A 22,804-nucleotide genomic window follows, 5' to 3' on the forward strand; every position below is an offset into this window, starting at 1 on the left:
CCTTGATCTATCTGCCAACATTTTCATGATGTCTCGCTTTTGTTGTGGATGGTGTAGGTAACGGTCCATGAGAATGGGTTTCTGGTAAACCATGTGGCCCAAGCTACCATCTTCTTTCTTGAAAACTAGTACATCAAGAAAATTTACTCTTCTATCTGCCTCCACCTCCTCCTTGGTAAACTGAATCTTTGGATTGATTCTGCTCAGATGTTTGTGAAAACAATTCAGTTCCTCCTCACTATACTGCTACAGAACAAAACCAGATATTTGGTTTATTGTTCACAGTTTCCAGTGCCTGCTCCTCGAATTTTTCCATAAAGAAGTTCATTGTAACTGGGCTTAAAGGGGACCTCATAGCGACACCATCTGGTTGTTCATAGAACTCTTCATTCAATTTGAAATATGTAGTTGTGAGACAATATTTAAACAGTTCTGCAACATTGGGAGGAAAAATCCAATTCAGCTGTACCGCTCTTCCACCATGTAATGATAGCAACAGTGACAATGGCCAATTGTGCTCATGTATTCAAAACAAGTGACATCATGCCACTGCACGGAAGCTCACAGAAGAGGAATTTTGCTGTAGTCAGTAGTGAGCCAGGGTGTGCATTGCACATTCAACAAAGCTACGATCCCCCTTGAAAAATATCCTCCACAAATGGCAACAAAACTTCAGGCTTTAAAGTGAAATCCATTCAACCACGGCATAGTAGCAGAGAACATTTTATTAATTGTGACATTTTGGGCCGTGAGAGTTTACATTTTACAATACAACCACCCCGTCCCCAAGTGTAGAAAATCTACAACTTGGCTGAGAAGCAAACCTGGAGCTCCAAGATCAAGAGGCAGCAACACTAAGCTCTACCCTCAAGCCATGGACAAATCTGTACTGAACTTTCCACACACAATCATTTACCAGTTATTTCTACTAAGTTTTTAGTACTCCCCAATCCTAGCTGTACAATGAAATTTAAAATATTTCCTTTGTGGTCTTATGAATTATTAGAACTGCTGTCTTGTATGTTATTCAGTATGTGTTAGTGAAGTATGGTACCCACATAGTTGAGACAAGGCAAAGGTTCCAGATTCGATTTCTGATCTGGATCACAATCTAATCAGTCAGAAAGTTCCATTATTAACACAATCTGTTCAGCTATCTTAGCAGCAGACCTCTTCAGGGTGAGTAAATTGAAGAGTACAGCTACAAAGACAGCTGAAACATTGCTTTTAATAGTTGTTTTACTTTCAAACTGATGCAGCCCCATTCCTAAAAAAGATTTTGTTCAAATTTTAATATTTTTTTGAAGTGTTGATTATTATAAATGGTTTTCAGTCTTACTTTTAGATTTATTCTATTGAGTTGTCCCATTTGTTGCTTATTAATTTATCTGCACTAGGTTCAGTGAGTACAATGAAATAATCAAAATTAAGATGCTTTGTATATGCTCCAATAACACAAATTCTTTCTTCCTTTTCCCAGTTTAGATATCTGTTACTTTTCTATAGGACTACTGGTAAACGTTTCAATAGTATGGTATTTCATTTTTATGACACCTATTTCATTTTTCTCATGGAAAAGTTTAATGGAAGCTGCAGCATTGATGAATACATACTTCTGCACACTAACATAGCTTAATATAATCCCTTTCTCCTGAGGATTGTCAGTTTAGTTATCACTATGGTCATCCTGACAAAATCCATTAAGTTGTGTCAGGACAAGTATCCAGCAATCCCTTGTACAAATTCCTCATTTTTCAGCCATGGGCAATTTTAAATTTATTATCTGTGCCTGACAAATTAACAATTTGGAATTGTGAAACACATTAAACTTAACTCTTTAATCATGAAATTTTAGGAAACTGGCTAGTCTTTTGCTTAGGCCCCCATTAAGTGATGGTCTTCAAGGGTCCTGTGATCAGTACGTCACTCTCATGGCTGTCAAAATCAGCTGTCCAAGTGGAGCCACTACTTCTCCTCTGAGTAGGTCCTCAGTTGTCAACAGAAGTCTGAGTATATGCTGTTCCAGTTCTTCCACCAAGGAACAAAACCCAGAAAAAACTCTGGATCCTCTGTGTAGCAGTAAGATAGTAAATCCTCTCAGCTGCAGAGGCAAATAATCCAAACATGTAGATCAATTTAAGTACTTCTGAATAATCAGCGTGGAACAATAAACATGAATCATTGCACAAACATATCACATAATTCTCACAAACAGAATAATTCATTATATGTCACAGAGAAAACTATATGCACTTTATCACAGTCTCACCATTTCAAGAAAAACACTCACATATACAATAACCTGCTAAAATCTTTAAAGAGTTGCTTACCAAGAAAATAGCAGCTATATGAGCAAACAGAAGAGCATAGACACCTCCAGATGCACCTGCAAGGAAAACTACTGGATCAAAAACAGATGTGAGTAGGGCACCAAATATGACTCCAGATGCATATACTGCCAGCATCCGTCGCCTTCCATGGACCATTTCAAGGGGGACACCCAGCAGAAGCTGCACTACGACATTAACAATTAGGTGTGTTGTCCTGTGGAAAACAAAAACTTATCTGAGACAAAGGGGAAACAGAAAGCTTAATGTATCATGAAATACAAATTAAAATTGTAAGAAAATGGAATGCAGTGATGAGAACTGCTTGTTGAAGAAAGTGTAATGGCATTTAGAGAGTAATACATAGGTTACTGAAAACATGTTGTTGGTAATATGTATATAATATTTATAGAGACATTACATGTCTTTATTCAAGTGTCTGATGTATGAGATTTCTCGGCAATTTCACTACATTCTCTAGCAAGGCAAGTTCATGCTTTCTTCTTCTTCTTCTTCTTCTTCTTCTTCCTTTTTTTTCTGACTGGCCATAGAGTTGATGTCTCCTTTTAGCCATACCTGATGTGGACCCCACACACATGAATAGTATTCTACTGTGGCACATAAAGGTTTTCTGTGATTAATATATTTTGCGGAATAATTGCAGTTTTTGATATCTTACTAATATATTAAACATTTCTCCACCAAACCCATCAATTTTAATAGCTCTCATCCCTTCCACGCCAAAAAGTTCATCATTTACACCCAAATCACCAGTGGATTCTGCATGTGCATTGACACACAGTTCCTATTTGAATATACAGAAGGTTCTGCTGTGATATGTAGAAATATGTAAGTATCATCCCACATGTTTTGTGGGTGGCATTTTCAAGACTCTATAATGCAGTTATTAGTATAACTACTGTTACATAATCACATCTTTGAGAAAGATGGCCACTAAGTAAATTGTGCAATTTCTGTGTGCATGAAAACATGTGGTTTTAATTATATTTTTCGTTATTTTACCTGCTTTAAATTGTACGCCCTTCCTTTGGTTTATGTTGTAGTTACAGTGTCAAAAGTTTCTCTCTACACAGAATAATATTTTGCTATCCAGTATTCTGTAATTAATTGCAACCTCAGGTTTTTGTAAATTAATATGAAGCTGGTATCTGTACAGATACTACTGGTAATCTTGCAGCTCTCAAAGTATAAAATTATAATGAAATCCAGAACTTTAGCTGCTTACAGGTGTTGATAAATAACAACAAGGGCACACATTTTTCAACTGTCCCCATTGATATTTATCAATGCCTGTAAGCAGCTAAAGGTCTGGATTTCATTATAATTTCATTTTGCAAATGATGTGGTTACCTATGATGACATATTATCTGAGGGAAGCTGCAAAAATATTCAGACCTTGATAAGATTTCAAAGCAGTGCAAAGATTGTTGTGAAACATACAATTATGCACTTCACATACAATCCCATCATTATAATATCAATGGGTCACAATTGGTATCAGTCAACTCATAGGAATACCTATGTGCAACAATTTCGAGGGATATGAAATGAAATAATCACATAAGCTCATTTGTAGCTGGAATACTAGGGATGCAGTCAGTTACAAAAGAGATTACTTACAAAAAATTTGTGTGACTCACCCTAGAATATTGCTGAAGTGTGCGGGATCCATACCAAATAGGAGTAACAGGGTATACTGAACAGGTATAAAGAAGGGCAACACAAATGGTTTAAGGTTTCTTTGATTCATGGGAGAGTGTCATGAAGATGCTGAAATAACTGAATTGGCAGGCTGTTGAATGCAGATGCAAAACCTACTTAGAAAGTTTATAGAACCAAGGTTAAGTCATGTATCAAGGAACATATTACAGACCCCTACATAACACTCTCATATGGACTGCAAGAACAGTATTAAATAGATTAGACCAACAGGATCATGATAAACATATTAGACAGATAGACTAGGTACAGTATGCACAGATGCGTTTAAACAATCTTCCTGTGCTCCATATATGAATGGAACAGGATGAAGCCCTAATACACTACTGGCCATTAAAACTGTTACATCAAGAAGAAATGCAGATGATAAACGGGTGTTCATTGGACATATATATTGTACTAGAACTGACATGTGATTACATTTTCACGCAATTTGGCTGCATAGATCCTGAGAAATCAGTACCCAGAACAACTACCTCTGGCCGTAATAACGGCCTTGATAACCCTGGGCATTGAGTCAAACAGAGCTTAGATGGCTTGTACAGGTACAGCTGCCCATGCAGCTTCAACATGATACCACAGTTCATCAAGAGTAGTGAGTGGCGTATTGTGACAAGCCAGTTGCTTGGCCAGCATTGACCAGACATTTTCAATTGGTGAGAGATCTGAAGAATATTCTCTGTATCCAGAAAGTCCTGTACAGGATCTACAACATGTGGTCATGCATTATCCTACTGAAATGTAGGGTTTTGCAGGGATCGAATGAAGGGTAGAGCCAGGGGTCGTAACACAACTGAAATCTAACGTCCACTGTTCAAGGTGCCATCAATGCAAACAAGAGGTGACCAAGAAGTGTAACCAATGGCACCTCATACCATCATGCCAGGTTATATGCCAGTATGGCGATGACAAATACACGCTTCCAATGTGCGTTCACCATGATGTCGCCAAACACGGATGTGACCATCGTGATGCTCTAAGCAGAACCTGGTTTCATCCAAAAAATGACGTTTTGCCATTTGTGTGCCCAGGTTCACGTTGAGTACACCATCACAGGCACTCCTGTCTGTGATGCAGTGTCAAGCATAACTGTAGCCATGGTCTCAGAGCTGATAGTCCATGCTGCTGCAAACATCGTCGAACTGTTCATGCAGATGATTATTGTCTTGCAAATGTCCCCATCTGTTGGATCAGCGATTGAGATGTGGCTGCATGATCCATTTCAGCCATGCCGATAAGATGCCTGACATCTCAACTGCTAGTGATACGAGGCTGTTGGGATCCAGCATGGCATTCTGTATTACCCTCCTGAACCCACCGATTCCATATTCTGTTAACAGTCATTGGATCTCGACCAACGCGAGCAGCAATATCTCGATACCATAAACCAGTCATGTTTTGCTACAATCTGACCTTCATCAAAGTCGGAAATGTGATGTTATGCATCACAACAACATTTTACCAGGCAACACCAGTCAACAGCTGTTTGTGTATGAGAAATCAGTTGGAAACTTTCCTCATGTCAACACACTGTAGGTGTCGCCACTGGGGCCAACCTTGTGTGAATGCTCTGAAAAGCTAATCATTAGCATATCACAGCATCTTCTTTCTGTCAGTTAAATTTCATGTGTGTAGCATGTCATCTTCGTGGTATAGCAATTTTAATGACCAGTAGTGTATCTTCTACAACAGGAGGCTCAAAATGTTTTTCAGAGTATGGATGTAAATTTAGGTGTAGATGTAGTGGATTCCTGAAAAATTATTTCAGAGCATTAAAGAAGAAATTCATGAAATATTAAAGAAGAAATACATGAAATTCTGTGTCTAGAAGATAGCATCTTATGGAAGAAAAAACAGAGAAAAAGAAATAGGAAGTATGCAAGATGTGGTGCTATATCATGTTATTCAAAAAACACAATCCAGGAACAGTTAATTTCATGTTGGATGGATGTCAGACATGTAAAATTGTATGATCAGACAATGATGGGAATATGCAGAACAGAATAGCATGGATGAAAGTGTAATAGATCTATAGTATTTGAAAGGCCTAGCACAATACAGATAGATGTCAAGGAGAGCACCAAACCTGCCAATATATTGATAACTTAAAAAAGAGTTGAGGGCAGGTTGTGTCTTGTCTGAACATCTCAGTCATTATGAACATTGCCTGAGAAACTGCTGTTCCGGGTTTTGATCCCAATTTGGCATGCAGTTTCACTCTGTTAGAGAGGTTCAAAACAACACACACTCCACCAGAGAATGACAGAGTCATTCTACACACAAACTCTAGGCTGGGGTTCTGCACTCTTCTTTTTTTCCCAGGAATGCTGGTCAGCAAATTATACAGGAGAGCTTCTGTGAAATTTGGAAAGAAAAAGGGAAGTTATGAGGGGATGCTCCAAGTTATGTCTCGATAGTACATAACAAGGTAATGTTCTGAGTTCAAACCCCAGTCTGACAAACATTTTTAATCTGTGAATAAATTTTAAAACAGTACACACTCAACTACACAGTGAAAGATCCATTCTGAAAGATGTAATAGAATTTATAACTTGAGTGAAAAATTATTATAGCCAGTGAGATTTCCTAATACATTTCTGAATCCGTGTGGGTGTACAACACTGCATAAACCACAGTGTCACATGTGTTATACAAGCCTGCATTCAATATATTTTCATCCTCTGTACACACTGCAATGCCTGTCACTACCATTATGTATTTATGGTCAGAAAAGGAAAAAATGTCCAAAGTTCAGAACAAGGCACACTTGCCAGAGGCACATAAAATATTAATGTGCAAGTTATAAGATATGTATATGATAGCAGTGTGCCTCTGTTGAAGTCACAGTAGAGGACTGAAATGTAATAGCTCATTTTTCATACCATTTCGAAGCTAACTTGCATTGAATGATTAACTATTACATCAATAATTAGGTCTCATTTAAGTGATTTTGCCTTTTGAACTTTGTAACATAATTTTCAACAATTTCATACCCAAGTACTCACTAATATTACTTTCATCCAATGGCAGTAACATGTATTGTCAGTTCATTTAATTGCAATTAGGATTTTTCATTTGCAAAAAATTGAGTTACAAAAGAGATACCAAATATGTTGTAATTATAATATTTGAAACCTGTAACAACTCTGTGTATCATACTGTCAGCTTGCTATGCTACTGGATAAGATAACAACATCTAACTACCTTGTAATTAATGTAATTCACAAAATGAAACCAGATTAACAATGTAAACAAAGTGTTCATTTTGGCTGCTTTATTATATATTGAATTTTGTTAACACTAAAAAATAATGTACTCGTATCTGAAACAGAAAACATCTTAGGAACACTTCGGATAATTTTGTTTCAGTGTAATTAACAAAAATGCAATCAGCATTGTTTATTTGTATCATTTCACTTATTTTTTTTCCATGAAAACATCAGATGCCTTTGTCTTTGCATAACATTTCTTGAATTTCAGTCTTACCCACTGGATGATAACATTTCTTGTGATTATCAACAACTTCTGTCATTTTAATTACAGAATTTAATATACGCAATATTACATCAATTGTTAGCAAGAGTATAAAAGACTGAGACGGAATCATCTCGGAGGCCTAGAACAATGTAACACCTTGAGCAGCACTCCATGACTTAATAAATTGTACCCCTGTTGATAATAACTGACTTTTGATATCATTTGAGAAGCATGGTGTCTTCTGGCCATTATCACTTAAGAAACTTACATGTAACATCAACTGCAGCAAAGCAACAAAATGAAGATAAGTTCTGGGTGACATTTATTATTCTGAACAAACTAAATTACTGAAACATTACTTTTTATGTGTAAATAAATTTAAGCCCCAAAAATACACTAATTTATGTAAACCTACATAAGAACCACTGTATTTTTGTATTAAGTCCATGTATTGTCTTTAAATTGCCTTGTAATGTAAAATTGTAATTAATTCTTAAATGTGAAAGAGCAATTATATTTTTCAGTTGCAATTCATCCATCAGATGCAGTGCAACAGGCATCAACAATCAAATTTTATGCAATCAGCTGCCCTGAATAGGAGCACAGCAAAGTCTCTCGAACATTTTTCCATGCAAGAAGCTTCCAGAACAGGAAGAGACTGAGGAAAAATGACAGTAAAGTTGCCTTCAATTGTCTACTTGTACATAAACATGGAGTGACCTCTGGCTCACTCTCTCTTGATATCTCTCTCTCTCTCTTAATGATTGCTCTCTCAAATAATTTTGTACTTGAAAAATATTTTCAAAGTGTGTAAAGTAGTTATCTATGTAAAAGTATCATCAATATATCAGTAGTTGTTATTATTTACCAATTCTTCACTTCAACAACATTAACCTTGCATGCCAACTTTTCTATGTTTCAGCTAGGAGAACTGCAAGACTGCCGACATATCATTTGCTGGCTGCTGTTGAACATCATTGCTGTTTGAATTTGTAGTATATCTGTTAAGCTGATCTATAAATACAGTTTCTGGGCAACACTTATGTGCATAACATGTAATACTAATGAACAGCATATGGCCAACAAATGATGTGCATAGTCAGCCCACTCCTCGTTATCAATGCAGGTTAGACAAAATCTTGTATTATTAATTTTTTCTCTCTTAGTGGTAATTTAAACTTCTCATTTTTTTAGTTGGCTACTTCTATTAATTAACAGCAGTGCAGTTAATTTCCTCTTATCAAAATTTATTTTTCAATTACCACTAAAGAGTGCCACACAAAATAGGGAAAAATTTCTTTTTTGAAAATAATAATTTAACTAGCACCCACCATAGGGCCAGAACTAAAATTCATGAATGTACTAATCTTTTGTTTGTTTTATTTTTCATGAACCAACTGCAGTGGTGGAGTACTGAGGAAATAGATGTTGAAGTGTAAAATAGATTCCTGTCATAGATGATGAGCTTCACCTCCAATCCATGCTGCAGTTCTGTATAAAAGATACAGTCACTTGCATGTTGCTATCACAGTATATTGCAATAGTTTTGTGATGCATAGTCACATCATTTCATGGTCAGTAGAATCATTTCATTGCACTCTTAGTGTGGAATAGTGTAGCTATTGTTGCACTGAAGTGTAGAATTAGAGCGATCGCTAAGCCGCACACCAGCTACAAGTAAATTTGCATGTGTTATTTTAAAGTTATCTTGTTATTCTGCCAGTTAGGTAATTTCATTGTTATGCCTATAAAGTTTTGTATAGTTACTCAGGTTAGATGGAAGGAGGGTACCCTCTTTAGGCATAGTTGTTTGTAAAATGACCAAAATTGCTAAATTCACGAACATGGACCCTGTACAAGAAACTACCAATGAAGATATTACCAATGTTGCCACTGACTCAACAGCAATTGAAACTGAGCCAGACAATACAGTAGTTGGTGTAACTGAGCAGTCTCATCTGCAGAGGGTACCAAACAAAGCCCGGCACCCACTGAGACACCTTAGCTGCTTTATTAGACAGAACTGCACACATGATGAACAAATGCCATGAAGTGCAAGCTACAAAAGAAAGAGAACATGAAAAAGCGCAAGCTGCTAGGGAAAGAGAATGTGATTAAGAGCTCATTAAGCAAATCATGAAACAAAACAGGTAATGTGATGAAATGGAAGTGGTGAAAGAAAGAGAATACGATGAAGCACTAGCAGCGAAATTGATTGCTGGCTTCAAAACTATTACGAAAGAAGTCTCAGCAATGCAAAATGTCTCTAAAGACCTGGCCAAAACAGTAACTAAATTAATGGGTGACATCAGTGCTGTGAAAACTGCACAGAAAACCATTGAAGAGGCAATAGAGTCAGTGCAAATGGCACAAAAGAAAATGGAAGAGTCCATTGCTCTATTAGCACAGGTAGTAAGTGGTTTATCTCTCAAACCAGATGCACCTGCTATGGCTAAAATAGCTGAACAAAGTGAGACTATAAATAAAGAATTCCATCACTGGTTGAGAGAAAAGGACAAAATGACACGTGACTGAATTAAATCCGAAATAAAGAGTGTGGTTGCCAGCACTAACAGAGAAGAAGCTACAGAATTAATTAAAACTAAGAAAATAATAGCCATCAAGATAGAGCAGCTTAAGCAGTTCTGACGAATGAAATACCAAAGTGCCACAGAGAAATCACAAGACAAATCCAGAACATTCATTGTGTTGTGGTAACATTACTACAACAATGACACAGGATACCGCAGCTTGACATACACATGTATGATAGGTATGAATATGATCCAGGAATTGCAGGATAAATTTATGAACAGTATCAGAGAGAGAACCCCTAGATACAACAATCACTGAGAGTGATGGGGCAGAAAATGCTTTGATGAGTATTTTAATGGATGAAGGCGTAAGGTAATGAAGCCTTGTGGGCAGCAGAAGCTATCAAGAATTATGATACATATAGTCAATTTGAAAATGCATTCCTGTCAAAATATTGGTTGTCAGGAGTACAAGCGAGATTAGGAAAAGAGGTCTTTTCGTCGAAACAGTATAACCCAAAACTAGGAGGGCTACACTGGTATTTTGAGTAATTCATCAATCTCACTTGGTATTGCGACAAGCCGGTGGCACAGAAAGATGTGCTCTGGCTGTTAAAGGCAAAATTGCCACCCAACATCCGAGAAAAATTAATTATTTATCTGGACAAGGACACAGAAAATTTTCTTTTGGTACTGTACAGTATCTATTTGATACAAGAGGATGTGAAAAATAGCAACTAGTACCAAGAAACTCAGAATGATAGGCATAACGGACATGGCAGCAATCATCATAACAATGTTGGCTCACACCATAATTGCAGTGCATCACATGCCAGTGCATCAACAAGTGGTGATGATAATGGAAATGGTCAACAAAAACAATTGTATGCGCAAAGAATGCACAAGAATAACAACAAATACCACCCTCGGTACCATAACAAATGACTGCAGTGGTTATATAAACAATAACAACAATCAGAACCATAATTACCAGAGCCAAGGAAATACATCTAATGCAAATGCTCAGAATCGAAATGATGACTGCGCTGACAGGCAATAAGTGCGCATAGTAGAGGTGGCAGCGGTGCCTACCCCAACTACGATGCCATCGACAAACTAAGTGCAGCTGTCACAATCCCTGATGGCAGCCGTGGGACAGAATGGGGGAAGAACTGTGCTAGAGCATGTGCATGTGCTCCAGTACAATGACAACCAGGACATGAGGCAGGAATTGTTTACAGATAATGGAACAATTTCTGAACAGAATTGTGAATTTGTACAGGCTTCTGTGCAAGCCATAGTAGGAGGTATTCCTACAATGTTCATTTTTGATACTGGTGCAAGTTCGAATGTTATTGAAGGAATTTTTTTCCACATGATCAATCAGCAATGAAAAGTATTGATGTTACTGGGTCAGAATTGTGTGGTATCCACTGCTATTTGCTCCGGAGGCCAAGTTATGAAACAGACACATGTAGATATTAAATATGAGAGCGGAGGTGATAGATGCACATTCCTCATATGAGAGTATTCTGTCTCATAGGCACTGAGTATATGCAGGATAGGAACGTAGCTATCGACCTTCCCCATGGTCAATGTCATTTGAGGATTAAAGGAGAATTAAAAATTCTGAACTTGATTAAAATGAAAGGTTGGTATACCAGACTGTGTGATGGTATTGAAGTGAAAATCATAAACAGAAGGATGCTATGGGTGCAAGACCATCATAGGTATCATAGCTTCACACTTGATAAACAGGATAGCCAGTAGTATGATGTAAACTCTATCACCATTCAGAGTAAGTCTGAGAAAGCAATGTCTTTGTCAGATGAACAAAGACAAGATTTAAGTTTACTTCTGAAGACATACATTCAGGTCTTTTCCAAAAGGGCTGGTGTCCTAAAAGAATACAAATACTGGATGGACATATACCCCCATAAGACCTTTGCACATGCAGTCTACTCTGTCCTGTGATCTAAGAACGAGGCAGTCAGACAGGAGCTTAATAAGATGATTTAGTGGCGCATCACCAAATCAACTTTTTCCCCCTATAGCAGCCATCTCTTAGCAGTGGGCAAAGTAGGTGGAAGAGTGCACCTTTACCTAGATGCGAGGCCAATCAACAAGTGACAGTGAGTTTAGAGGAACAACCATAGAAATTTCTTGGGGTACAGTACTTGTCATCACTCAACATGTGCTGCTCGTACTGGCAAGTGCAGTTAGGAGAAGAATATAGAAAGTATACTGCTTTCATCTTTGCTAGCAGGTCCTACCAATTTAGGGTTTTGCCCTTTGGCCTCAATGTAAGCACTACAGTGTTTATCTCCATCCTGGATATGTTCCTGGGACCAGAATTGTTGGATCAAGTAACACTGTATGTGAATTATTTGCTAGTCACAATGCCCATGTGGCATGAGCAATTGGATGTGCTAGATAGGGTGTTCAAGAAGTTCTCTGATTAGTAAGTTTGGCATAACAGCCATCTTAGAGAAACTGAAGTTTGCTAGACATGAATTAAAATTTCCTGGACACATCATTTCTACCACAGGCATATTACCTGATACAGAAAAGATCAATGCAATTTGCAAATTCCCAGCACCTGCCACTAAAAAGCAACTTAAATCTTTCCTTGGACTTGCGTCATTTTTTCGCCTTTTTATAACCAATCAGTCAATGAATGATCCTGATATTTTAAATTTACTGGAAAGGAATGTGGTTTGACATTGGTCGAGCAAAGTCCAGCAGGTGTTCGATAATATCAACAAGTTTGATATCAGTGAACATCCTGCATCACCCTGACATGACCAAAGATTTCTGCATAGCAACTGATGCTTCCTGCTCCAGTTAAGGTGCATGCCCCTTTCAGGATGATAGCACAGAACGTAAGATAATGTACAAAGTCATCAGTTTTGCAAGTCGAGTCCTGACTCCACTACACCACTACAGAGTTAGAGGCATTAGCCGTTGTGTGGTCTTTTAGGAAATTTAATTATTACATCTGTGGTAAACATATCAAAGTTTAGTGTGACCACCAGGCACTTAGTTTACTCTGCAAATTGTTGCATCAGCACCTAGTGTAGTGGATGCTGCTACTCCAGGAATATGATTATTAGATTGTGCATAAAAGTGGTACGGAGAATGTTGTAACATATGCACTCTCTCATTTACCTGAGTATTAGACTTAGTGAAACAAATGTCCAACTTAAAAATTGTGTTGTTGAAAGACCCTTTACACCACCAGTACTATTCAGAAATGTGTAGGAATATGGCTAATTTACAGGATGCAGATGACAGGTGAGCCCAAGTTAAGCACATACACTTGCTAATTGGCCCCACCACAAACTGTCGCAATACTTTATGGTACATAATGACATGCTTTTCCACCACCAGTGCAGTGAACCAGAGTCATGGTGTGTCTGCGTCCTGGACAGGTATAAGGAACATGTGATGTGGTACACCCATATTGCATGGGGGTGTAAGAGGAAAATTAAGCACTACTGTTACTTACTGAACCTGCACTGTTATGTGCATAAATTACTTTGCACCTGGGAATTCAATAGGTTCATTCGAACATATATACTGAATAAACAAACCAAATGGGTGGAATTTGTTTCACCATTCGATTTGATGGTAAACAGTCTTCCCCACACAACAATTTAACTTATGCCAGCATCTATTATGTTTGATACTATAGAGAGGAATGAATGGGTCAATCCTCTGAAAATTTTTTATGATGATGAATTACCCAGAGAGGAACGAATCAGATGATCACTTATTGCTATTACTGCTACTGCACAGACTAGGAAGCTTGCTTATGATAAGAAGCTTGGCAAAGTGCAAGAGTATAAAGTTGGAGATCATAGCCTCCTGAGATCATATCTAAAATCTTCTTTCTTCTAAGTCAGGACAAGAAGTGGCAAACTTCGTACACTGGTGCATAGAAAATTGTATGCATTCCTTATGAAGGCAGTTATTTGCTTGCCTACCCAGATTCGTGGTAGATCAAAGGCTTATACCATCAAAATGATCTCAAGGAAGATGTTCAATCATGAACAGAATTCATATTGATCTATATAAACAAGGGCAATCAGCATTTTGTATTATTTTCCTTATTATTATTATCTGTGTTGTCTTACGGTTTTTTTAATTCATATATTTGTTAAGATAGACAGAATATGGACTATAAAAGGAAAAAACAAGACTTTAAAGTTGTACATAAACAAATGAACCAGATTTGACTAATTAATGAGAAAGCACAGTAGTGCATACAATGTACATACTAGTCCAATGCAGAGATTATTACTAGTTTTGATATTCATTTCCTGTGTTTAGCTGTAAAGTATTTCTTATGTTTTCTTTTTGTATGTATATTTTATGTTTATTCCAAGATTAATAAGTGTCATTCAGACACTGTCAGTACTGAACTGAACAAAGACAGCGTCTTCAGGGCTTACAGTAAATAAACATGAACTGAAATGAACTGATAAATGTTGTTAGTAAAGTAAACAATCAGTATCTGGCATAAATAGTGTACATAAATCTGTAAATATTTACTGTAAGATGTATTGCCATTTCTATCTTTTATGCAAACAGCTCTATGACTATGCTGTCATGTTTTGACTCCTATTAATATTTCATTTTGCTAGGATTTAAAGAACCTTTGATCGAGTCATTTAAAGAATGTTTTATTGGGAGATTTCTTATTGACATAACTGCTCCATGAAAAGCGTATTCTCATATTAGGCACCAGGAATGTGTTACAGAAATAATAACATGCACAGATCTATGTAAATAATAGCTTTAAGTTTCTAACTCATAGTTAGTAAGCATTTAGTTAACTTCTATGCAATTTTGTTTTTACTGACTTTTGTTTATTGTATATATCTATATGCTTTTTTCTGTGAACACAATTCATGATACAGGTAACTCTGTAGTAAAGTAGCATTAAGAGCCATTTATGCACCCTGCTGATAGCATAATTTTGTAAGACCATGAGATGAACCAATTATGCTTTACACATGCAGTTTTTAAGGCATGTTTAATTCTGCAAATGCAAATTTTGGTTTTAGCTTCCCTTTGTTTGGGAATCTCTCATGCTTTGTTCTCTGTGGTCATTTTTTGTTTGTTGTGAATAGGAATTTCACCTGTACTGGGCAACATGGAACAATTGTGGCCACATATATATGTTGACAATGATCTTGGGTATATGAGCCACTCAGTATGAATGTTAAACCAGACTGCTGGAGTAAATTGTATAGCAGCACAATATTTCTATGCAGGCATGGTTTCAATGTAAACAAGTTTAATATGCATATATTTTCTAAATAGTTAGGTATTTTTATAATGATTTCTGGTATTCCGGTAGCGGGGACTCACTTGTAAATAAGGTGTGAACTTGCAGAAATGACTACATGTGGCACAAACAGTGCCACAAGGACAGGTGGACAATATAGTGCACTATTAAGGGAACATGGGACACTCAAGTGAGTTCAGAATGTAGGGTTTGAAGTTTTTATTAAACTTATAAGCATGCAAAAGAGGTGATGAACAATGGCTAGGGGCAGACTTATCATCTGTGGACTGTGTGTAGCAGGCGATGGTAGGTGAACCTATCTCTTCAGCCTCTTCTTATGGCCTAATCCAATGAGTGATACAGTTTTACACACACACACACACACACACACACACACACACACACACACACACACACACACACAAAGCAATAGAGTGAGTTCAGCATAGTGGCATACTACTTTTAAGGCACAAACTGTGACTAATTTAGCTAAAGACAGTGTTGGGACGAAGTATTATCGACAACATCTTAACAGTGCAATTAAACGTGATGTTTCTCTACAGTGTGACAAATAAACTGTGTTGGCAGAGACATTTAATTAATGCTTGCTTAAAAATATTCATTTAACTGCACTAAATAAATCTAACACACAGTGGTGAAACACATTTGTTGTGGTTATTCAAACCAGGAACCATTTTAAAATGGCGTGACAAACTTAGTTGTGTGAATTGTTAACACTCTAGTGAACAGACAATGACAATTTACATTCGTGCTAGAGGGACACTTATCACACAACACTACACATGTGCTAATCAGAACCTTTTTCCTAGGACACTACAGTGCATAATAATATATAAAGGATTGATTCTGCCATATTTTATGTATTTCAAGAATGCAAGAAACATCATGTGGATTGCCACCACATGTGTCCGTGCAGCAGCCAAGTTCAAACTGGGTGCATGGAGCATGCCTGCCTTCATCATCCCACTGGCTGGCAGCAGGGCACACAACATGTGGCATGTTATTGAGTGATGTTATTCTTATGAGATGGCATTACTGGCGACCTGGTGCCGCCACTGATGATCAATGTTCTCCGCTTGTCTGCACAGTTGACTGAGTGCTGGGCACAATAGCCTTCCTCACTGTGCCACCACTGTGTGCTTAGCCAATACGTTTGATTGATAGATTTTTAACTGATTAAATGTGCAAAGCAGACTGAATTGTTTGATGAAATGTGGACCAATGTGTGCCAAGAGCACAGTAAAGAATACAATCTGCATGTTTTCTGATTTGTAAAAGATTTTTACAGATGAAATGACATTCATGGAACTTTTATGACTTGTATGATAATTTGTGAGACTTTTAATGAGATGATTGCTCAGTTGGACTTTAAAGATGAAAGAAAATTTTTATAACTAAACTGTAATTAAAAAAGGAAGTTTCTATGTAAAAGTTTACCTGCTACCTGACTTTTATATTCAATTGAATTCTACTTTTTATTTTCTAACTATGTTATAAAACTAAAAAGTATCATTCAAGGGAACACTGACACGTTTCTTTTTATGTGTAAAAACATTTAAGCTCCAAAACTAAAATAATTTATGTTAACCTATGTAAGAAATGCTGTATTTTTGTATTAATTCCATGTACTGTCTTTAAATTGTCTTATAATATAAAATTGTAATTAATTCTTAAATGTGAGAGAGTAATTGTATTTTTAATTGGCAAATAATGCATCAAATGCAGCACAAGAGGTGTCAACAATCAAATTTTATGCAATCAGCTGCACCACTAAGGAGTGCAACATAGTCTCTTGAACATTTTTCCATGCAAAAGGCTTCTAGAACAGGTAGAGACGGGGGAAATAACAGTAAAGTGCCCTTCAGTTGTCTACTTGTATATAAACATAAGCGGCATCTGGCTCACTCTGTTTCAATATCTCTCTTTCTCTTAATGATCACTCTCTCGAATGATTTTGTACTTGAAATTTATTTTCAAGGTGTGTAAAGTAATTATCTATGTAAAAGTTTCAACAATATATGAATAATTGTTATTGTTTCACTTCAGCAACATTAACCTTGCATGCCACCTTTTCTATGTTTTGCTAGGAGAACTGCAAGACTGCTGACATATCGTTTGCTGGCCCCTACCGAACATAATTGATTTTTGAATTTGTAGCAGCCACTCATGCATTCCTGGTAACTGTTAAGCCAATCTGAAAACATAGTTTCTGGGCAGCACTTATGTGCATAATGCACAATATTAACGATTGGCATAAAGTCAACAAATGATGTGCATAGTCAGTCCACTCCACAGTATAAAAGCAAGCTAGACAAAATCCTGAATTATTAATTTTCTCTTTCTTAGTGGTAAATTTGTGTGTGCTGTGCAATAATTAAATCTTATCATTTTTTTACTGGGCTGCTTCTACTAATTAATGGCACTCAAGTTAATTTCCTCTTATCAAAATTTATTTTTCAATTACTTCCAGTAATTTTTTGAAAATAGTAATTCATTACACCCACCAAATTTTAAGAAGATTTATTTCAGCTGTCGGTGACAAAATTAATATGTCATAATGTCATTTACTTTCAATTATTTGCTGTTGATAGCATTTATCCCCAGCAAGGCGATTACACCACAGGATGCAGAAACTTCCCATGTTCCAAGAGTATGATCAGATTGATTCAAAGAGCCTCATTTTTGTCCATTAACTTGTCCATTTAGTTAAAGTGGTACTTATGGTTTTCAGTTGATGGCCAGGTTTAGTCAGACGACACAAGGACACACATCTTGGTTATGCACAAGGTTCTGTACAGATGTTGATGGTTATGTGCTTGCACGGGAGTATTTTCTCACAGGGTATATAAGATTCCCTGAGCTTTATATATAAGTTCATTGATGGCTAAGAAGGACCACTTTAAGCTCATTTACCCTCTTTCATAAAATTTCCATTACCTTGAATCATGGGTGATTCGAACGAATTAATACACGAGTTCGTAGGGACAGAAAGGTCAAGTTTTGAAGTTTTAATTTGGCAAGAATTATGGAGCTTTATCAAATGTTTGTGACATGAACTCATAATCTCTTAGTATTTAAAAACATGTTCTATAGAAGGAAAACAATGGAAGTAACAAACTTACCCTACATGTACAAACATGTATGTCAGCCACCTCCAAATTTCTGATCGACGATAAGGATTGTAGATGAAAAGTCTAGCAACTGGCCCAAATACATAATTTTCACTCAAAGACTCGTCAATGATGAAGAAGAAAATCTGACAGAAAAGATAGCAACTTTTAGCACTTGAAATAATTAGAGATGCAATAAATAACTATACAAAAAATTTTATATTTGTATTTTACAAATAAGACACATCAACTTCATAGCTGTCCTTGACATTTCTTAATGGAGAAAACTGTGTCAATGCTCAGTAGAATACTGCCTCTAAGTGAAGACCTCACTTTTCTTGTTCAAAATAATTCCATGTGATCCACTTCTGTGAGACACACATCCATTTTGAATTAATCTCTCTATAATAATTTCAAAATTATTCAATAGACATATGACTTCTAATATTTTCAGTTCATTTTTCAATATCTAAAATATTCCATTTCATAGGCAATACTCATAAAACATCAATCTTGACTGCCTGAAGTAACTGACTCGCACAAAATTTTCTGGTAACTGCTGATATTCTTGAAACATTCAAGTTGCATGAATGGTATGATCACTGATTGTGATGATGCAAGGATTTTCATCATTCAAGTAATCTGTCTAAATGCTGCTGTTACCAAATTCATGAGATCGACAGGAAGTGCAAAATGGCTAAGCAGGCATGGCTAGAGGACAAATGTAAGGATGTAGAGGCTTATCTCACTAGGGGTAAGATAGATACTGCCTACAGGAAAATTAAAGAGATCTTTGGAGAAAAGAGAGACACATGTATGAATATCAAGAGCTAAGATGTAAACCCAGTTCTAAGCAAAGAGGGGAAAGCAGAAAGGTGGAAGGAGTATATAGAGGGTCTATACAAGGGCGATGTACTTGAGGACAATATTATGGAAATGGAAGAGGATGTAGATGAAGATGAAATGGGAGATACAATACTGTGTGAAGAGTTTGACAGAGCAGTGAAAGACCTGAGTCGAAACAAGGCCCTCGGAGTGGACAACATTCCACTGGAACTACTGACGGCCTTGGGAGAGTCAGTCCTGACAAAACTCCACCATCTGGTGAGCAAGATGTATGAAACAGGCGAAATACCCTCAGACTTCAAGAAGAATATAATAATTACAATCCCAAAGAAAACAGGTGTTGACAGATGTGAAAATTACCGAACAATCAGTTTAATAAGCCACAGCTGCAAAATACTAACAAGGATTCTTTACAGACGAATGGAAAAACTAGTAGAAGCCGACCTCGGGAAAGATCAGTTTGGATTCCGTAGATATACTGGAACACGTGAGGCAATACTGACCTTACGACTTATCTTAGAAGAAAGATTAAGGAAAGGCAAACCTATATTTCTAGCATTTGTAGACTTAGAGAAAGCTTCTGACAATGTTGACTGGAATACTCTCTTTCAAATTCTGAAGGTGGCAGGGGTAAAATACCGGGAGCGAAAGGCTATTTATAATTTGTACAGAAACCAGATGGCAGTAATAAGAGTTGAGGGGCATGAAAGGGAAGCAGTGGTTGGGTAGGGAGTGAGACAGGGTTGTAGCCTATCCCCGATGTTATTCAATCTGTATATTGAGCAAGCAGTAAAGGAAAGAAAAGAAAAATTTGGAGTAGGTATTAAAATCCATGGAGAAGAAATAAAAATTTGAGGTTCACCGATGACATTGTAATTCTGTCAGAGACAGCAAAGGACTTGGAAGAGCAGCTGAATGGAATGGACAGTGTCTTGAAAGGAGGGTATAAGATGAACATCAACAAAAGCAAAATGATGATAATGGAATGTAGTCGAATTAAGTCGGGTGATGCTGAGGGAATTAGATTAGGAAATGAGACACTTAAAGTAGTAAAGGAGTTTTGCTATTTGGGGAGCAAAATAACTGATGATGGTCCAAGTAGAGAGGATATAAAATGTAGTCTGGCAATGGCAAGGAAAGTGTTTCTGAAGATGAGAAATTTGTTCACATCGAGTATAGATTTAAGTGTCAGGAAGTCATTTCTGAAAGTATTTGTATGGAGTGTAGCCATGTATGGAAGTGAAACATGGACGATATATAGTTTGGACAAGAAGAGAATAGAAGGTTTTGAAATGTGGTGTTACAGAAGAATGCTGAAGATTAGATGGGTAGATCACGTAACTAATGAGGAGGTACTGAATAGGATTGGGGAGAAGAGAAGTTTGTGGCACAACTTGACTAGAAGAAGGGATCAGTTGGTAGGACATGTCCTGAGGCATCAAGGGATCAGAAATTTAGCATTGGAGGGCAGCGTGGAAGGTAAAAATCATAGAGGGAGAGCAAGAGATGAATACACTAAGCAGATTCAGAAGGATGTAGGTTGCAGTAGGTACTGGGAGATGAAGAAGCTTGCACAGGATAGATTAGCATGGAGAGCTGCATCAAACCAGTCTCAGGACTGAAGACCACAACAACAACAACAACAACAACAACCAAATTCATGGTTTAAAAAATAATATTTCTTGTTTTGTAGCTACAGTCATATTAACATGCTTGTGCCTAGAAATATACACATTAAGTAGTAAGACATGACACAAAACTGCAACTTAAAACAGTTAAATTTTAGATTAAACACATATTAGTAAACAATGCCTGACAGAAAACGTGAAGAACCTAGAAAGTGAGAAAGAAAGCAAAGTGAAACTTCATGGATTTCGAGGATATGTGATATCATTTCAGTGATTGCAATATCAAGCCACATTTACAAATAATTTAGCAGTAAGTGACCATTTATCAGTATGATGTTGCAGCCTCTCTGGCTTGGATGCATAAACTGATTCAGATGGAAAGGATGTCATGAAACCACTGTATTACCTCCTGAGGCAAGCTGACACCCAAGTCATGTAACTGGTTCTTGATATCTTGGATACTCGCACAGATGCAGTTGATGTCCAAGGTAGTGCCTTACATATTCTATTGGAGACATATCTGAGGATCTTGTTAGCCATGGGAGTGATTTTTAAGAACCAGAAGTTTCATATGTAATGACATTTATGTTAAACAGTGGAACATCCAGGATGGAATAATATCAATATTAAGTAAAGGAAAGATTGTTGCTCACAATATAGTGAAGAAGTTGAGTTGCAGTCAAGCTCAACAAAAAGACTACTAAACACGTAAGTTGCTGGGACCAGAGACTGTGGTTATGTGTGTGTAAGATGTGAGTGCATGAATGTGGTATGTATGTTGTCTACTGTGGAAGAAGGCTTACTGGTCAAAAGCTTACATGTTTAGCAGGCTTTTTGTTGTTCCTGTCTGCAACTACACTGCCAGTGTAGTTTCAGCTCTCTGAGACTGCAGATGTGTGTGCAAGTTGCACTTGCATGAGTGTATATGTGTGTACATGTGTGTCTACTGCTGACAAAGGCCTTAATGGCCGAAAGCTACGATTGTGTGAATCTTTTTATTGTGCCTGTCGCAGCTCAGCATCTCTGCTATATGGTGAGTAGCAACTTTCATTCTCTCGTATTGTTTCATTCCATCCTGGATTTTCCATTGTTTGATTTTCACTTCTTTTTAATCATCACTGTAAATCATCACAGAAATGCCATATGCATAACTAATTATATCAGGTTTACATACACAAGAAACAGAAATGATCCAATCATTGAGCCCTATAGTACAATCTGTGGTGTTGGTTCAATAGCACATTGAATTCATGTTTTCATTTAATTGAGTTGAGACTTTATATTCATCCATGTAATTATTATTTACATATGTAGCTAGGTGATTAGGTGATGTATGACTGGTATTGCATACCCTTAGTTTTGTCAAGAGCAGTCAGTACATGGTCAGATAGTTTTGTGACATCTAAAAATTTTCTCAATGTATTTTTTGTGGTCAATGTCACCATACATTTTACCCAAACATTCCATAGCAGCCATAGTGCTGCTGTTATCCAATCTGTAACAACTCTATCAGAACGTTTGTTGTGAAGAAACCCCTAAGCTGAGCCAGCATCTCTGACTAAAAGGTATTACTAAATGTAGGAGTCAATTACAATTTTTTGGTAAAGCAAAACTTCAGCATCAACTAAAGCCAATCATCCGATAAATGGCAACCCATGCTACATTCCATCCATGCCTCCATCCCATCAAATGGCTGCCTTTACACAAAGGCTATTCTTTGAGTCACAACTTCCTTGTGGACACCGGCACTGACATCTCAATCATACCTAAATTGCTGGTCACATACCCCCTCACACGTACATGCTCTCTCCTGTGAGGCGTGAACTCT

General features: G+C 37.1%; 1 protein-coding gene across 3 annotated transcripts in view; it reads right to left on the reverse strand.

The window, feature by feature from the left end:
* The window catches only part of LOC126284385 (protein rhomboid-like), a 113,840-nt gene that overhangs the window by 35,616 nt on the left and 55,420 nt on the right, over positions 1-22,804 (reverse strand). For all 3 annotated transcript variants that reach the window (XR_007551475.1, XM_049983271.1, XM_049983272.1), the window contains 2 exons: positions 18,515-18,648; positions 2,331-2,544 (listed from right to left, as the gene is read on the reverse strand). Coding sequence is in view for 2 of the 3 variants with exons in the window: in XM_049983271.1 (XP_049839228.1) it covers positions 2,331-2,544; positions 18,515-18,648 (348 nt within the window). In the remaining variant the exon portion in view is untranslated. The remainder of the gene's footprint in view (positions 1-2,330; positions 2,545-18,514; positions 18,649-22,804) is intronic.

This window comes from Schistocerca gregaria, chromosome 8 (genome assembly GCF_023897955.1).
Source record: "Schistocerca gregaria isolate iqSchGreg1 chromosome 8, iqSchGreg1.2, whole genome shotgun sequence".
NCBI lineage: Eukaryota > Metazoa > Arthropoda > Insecta > Orthoptera > Acrididae > Schistocerca > Schistocerca gregaria.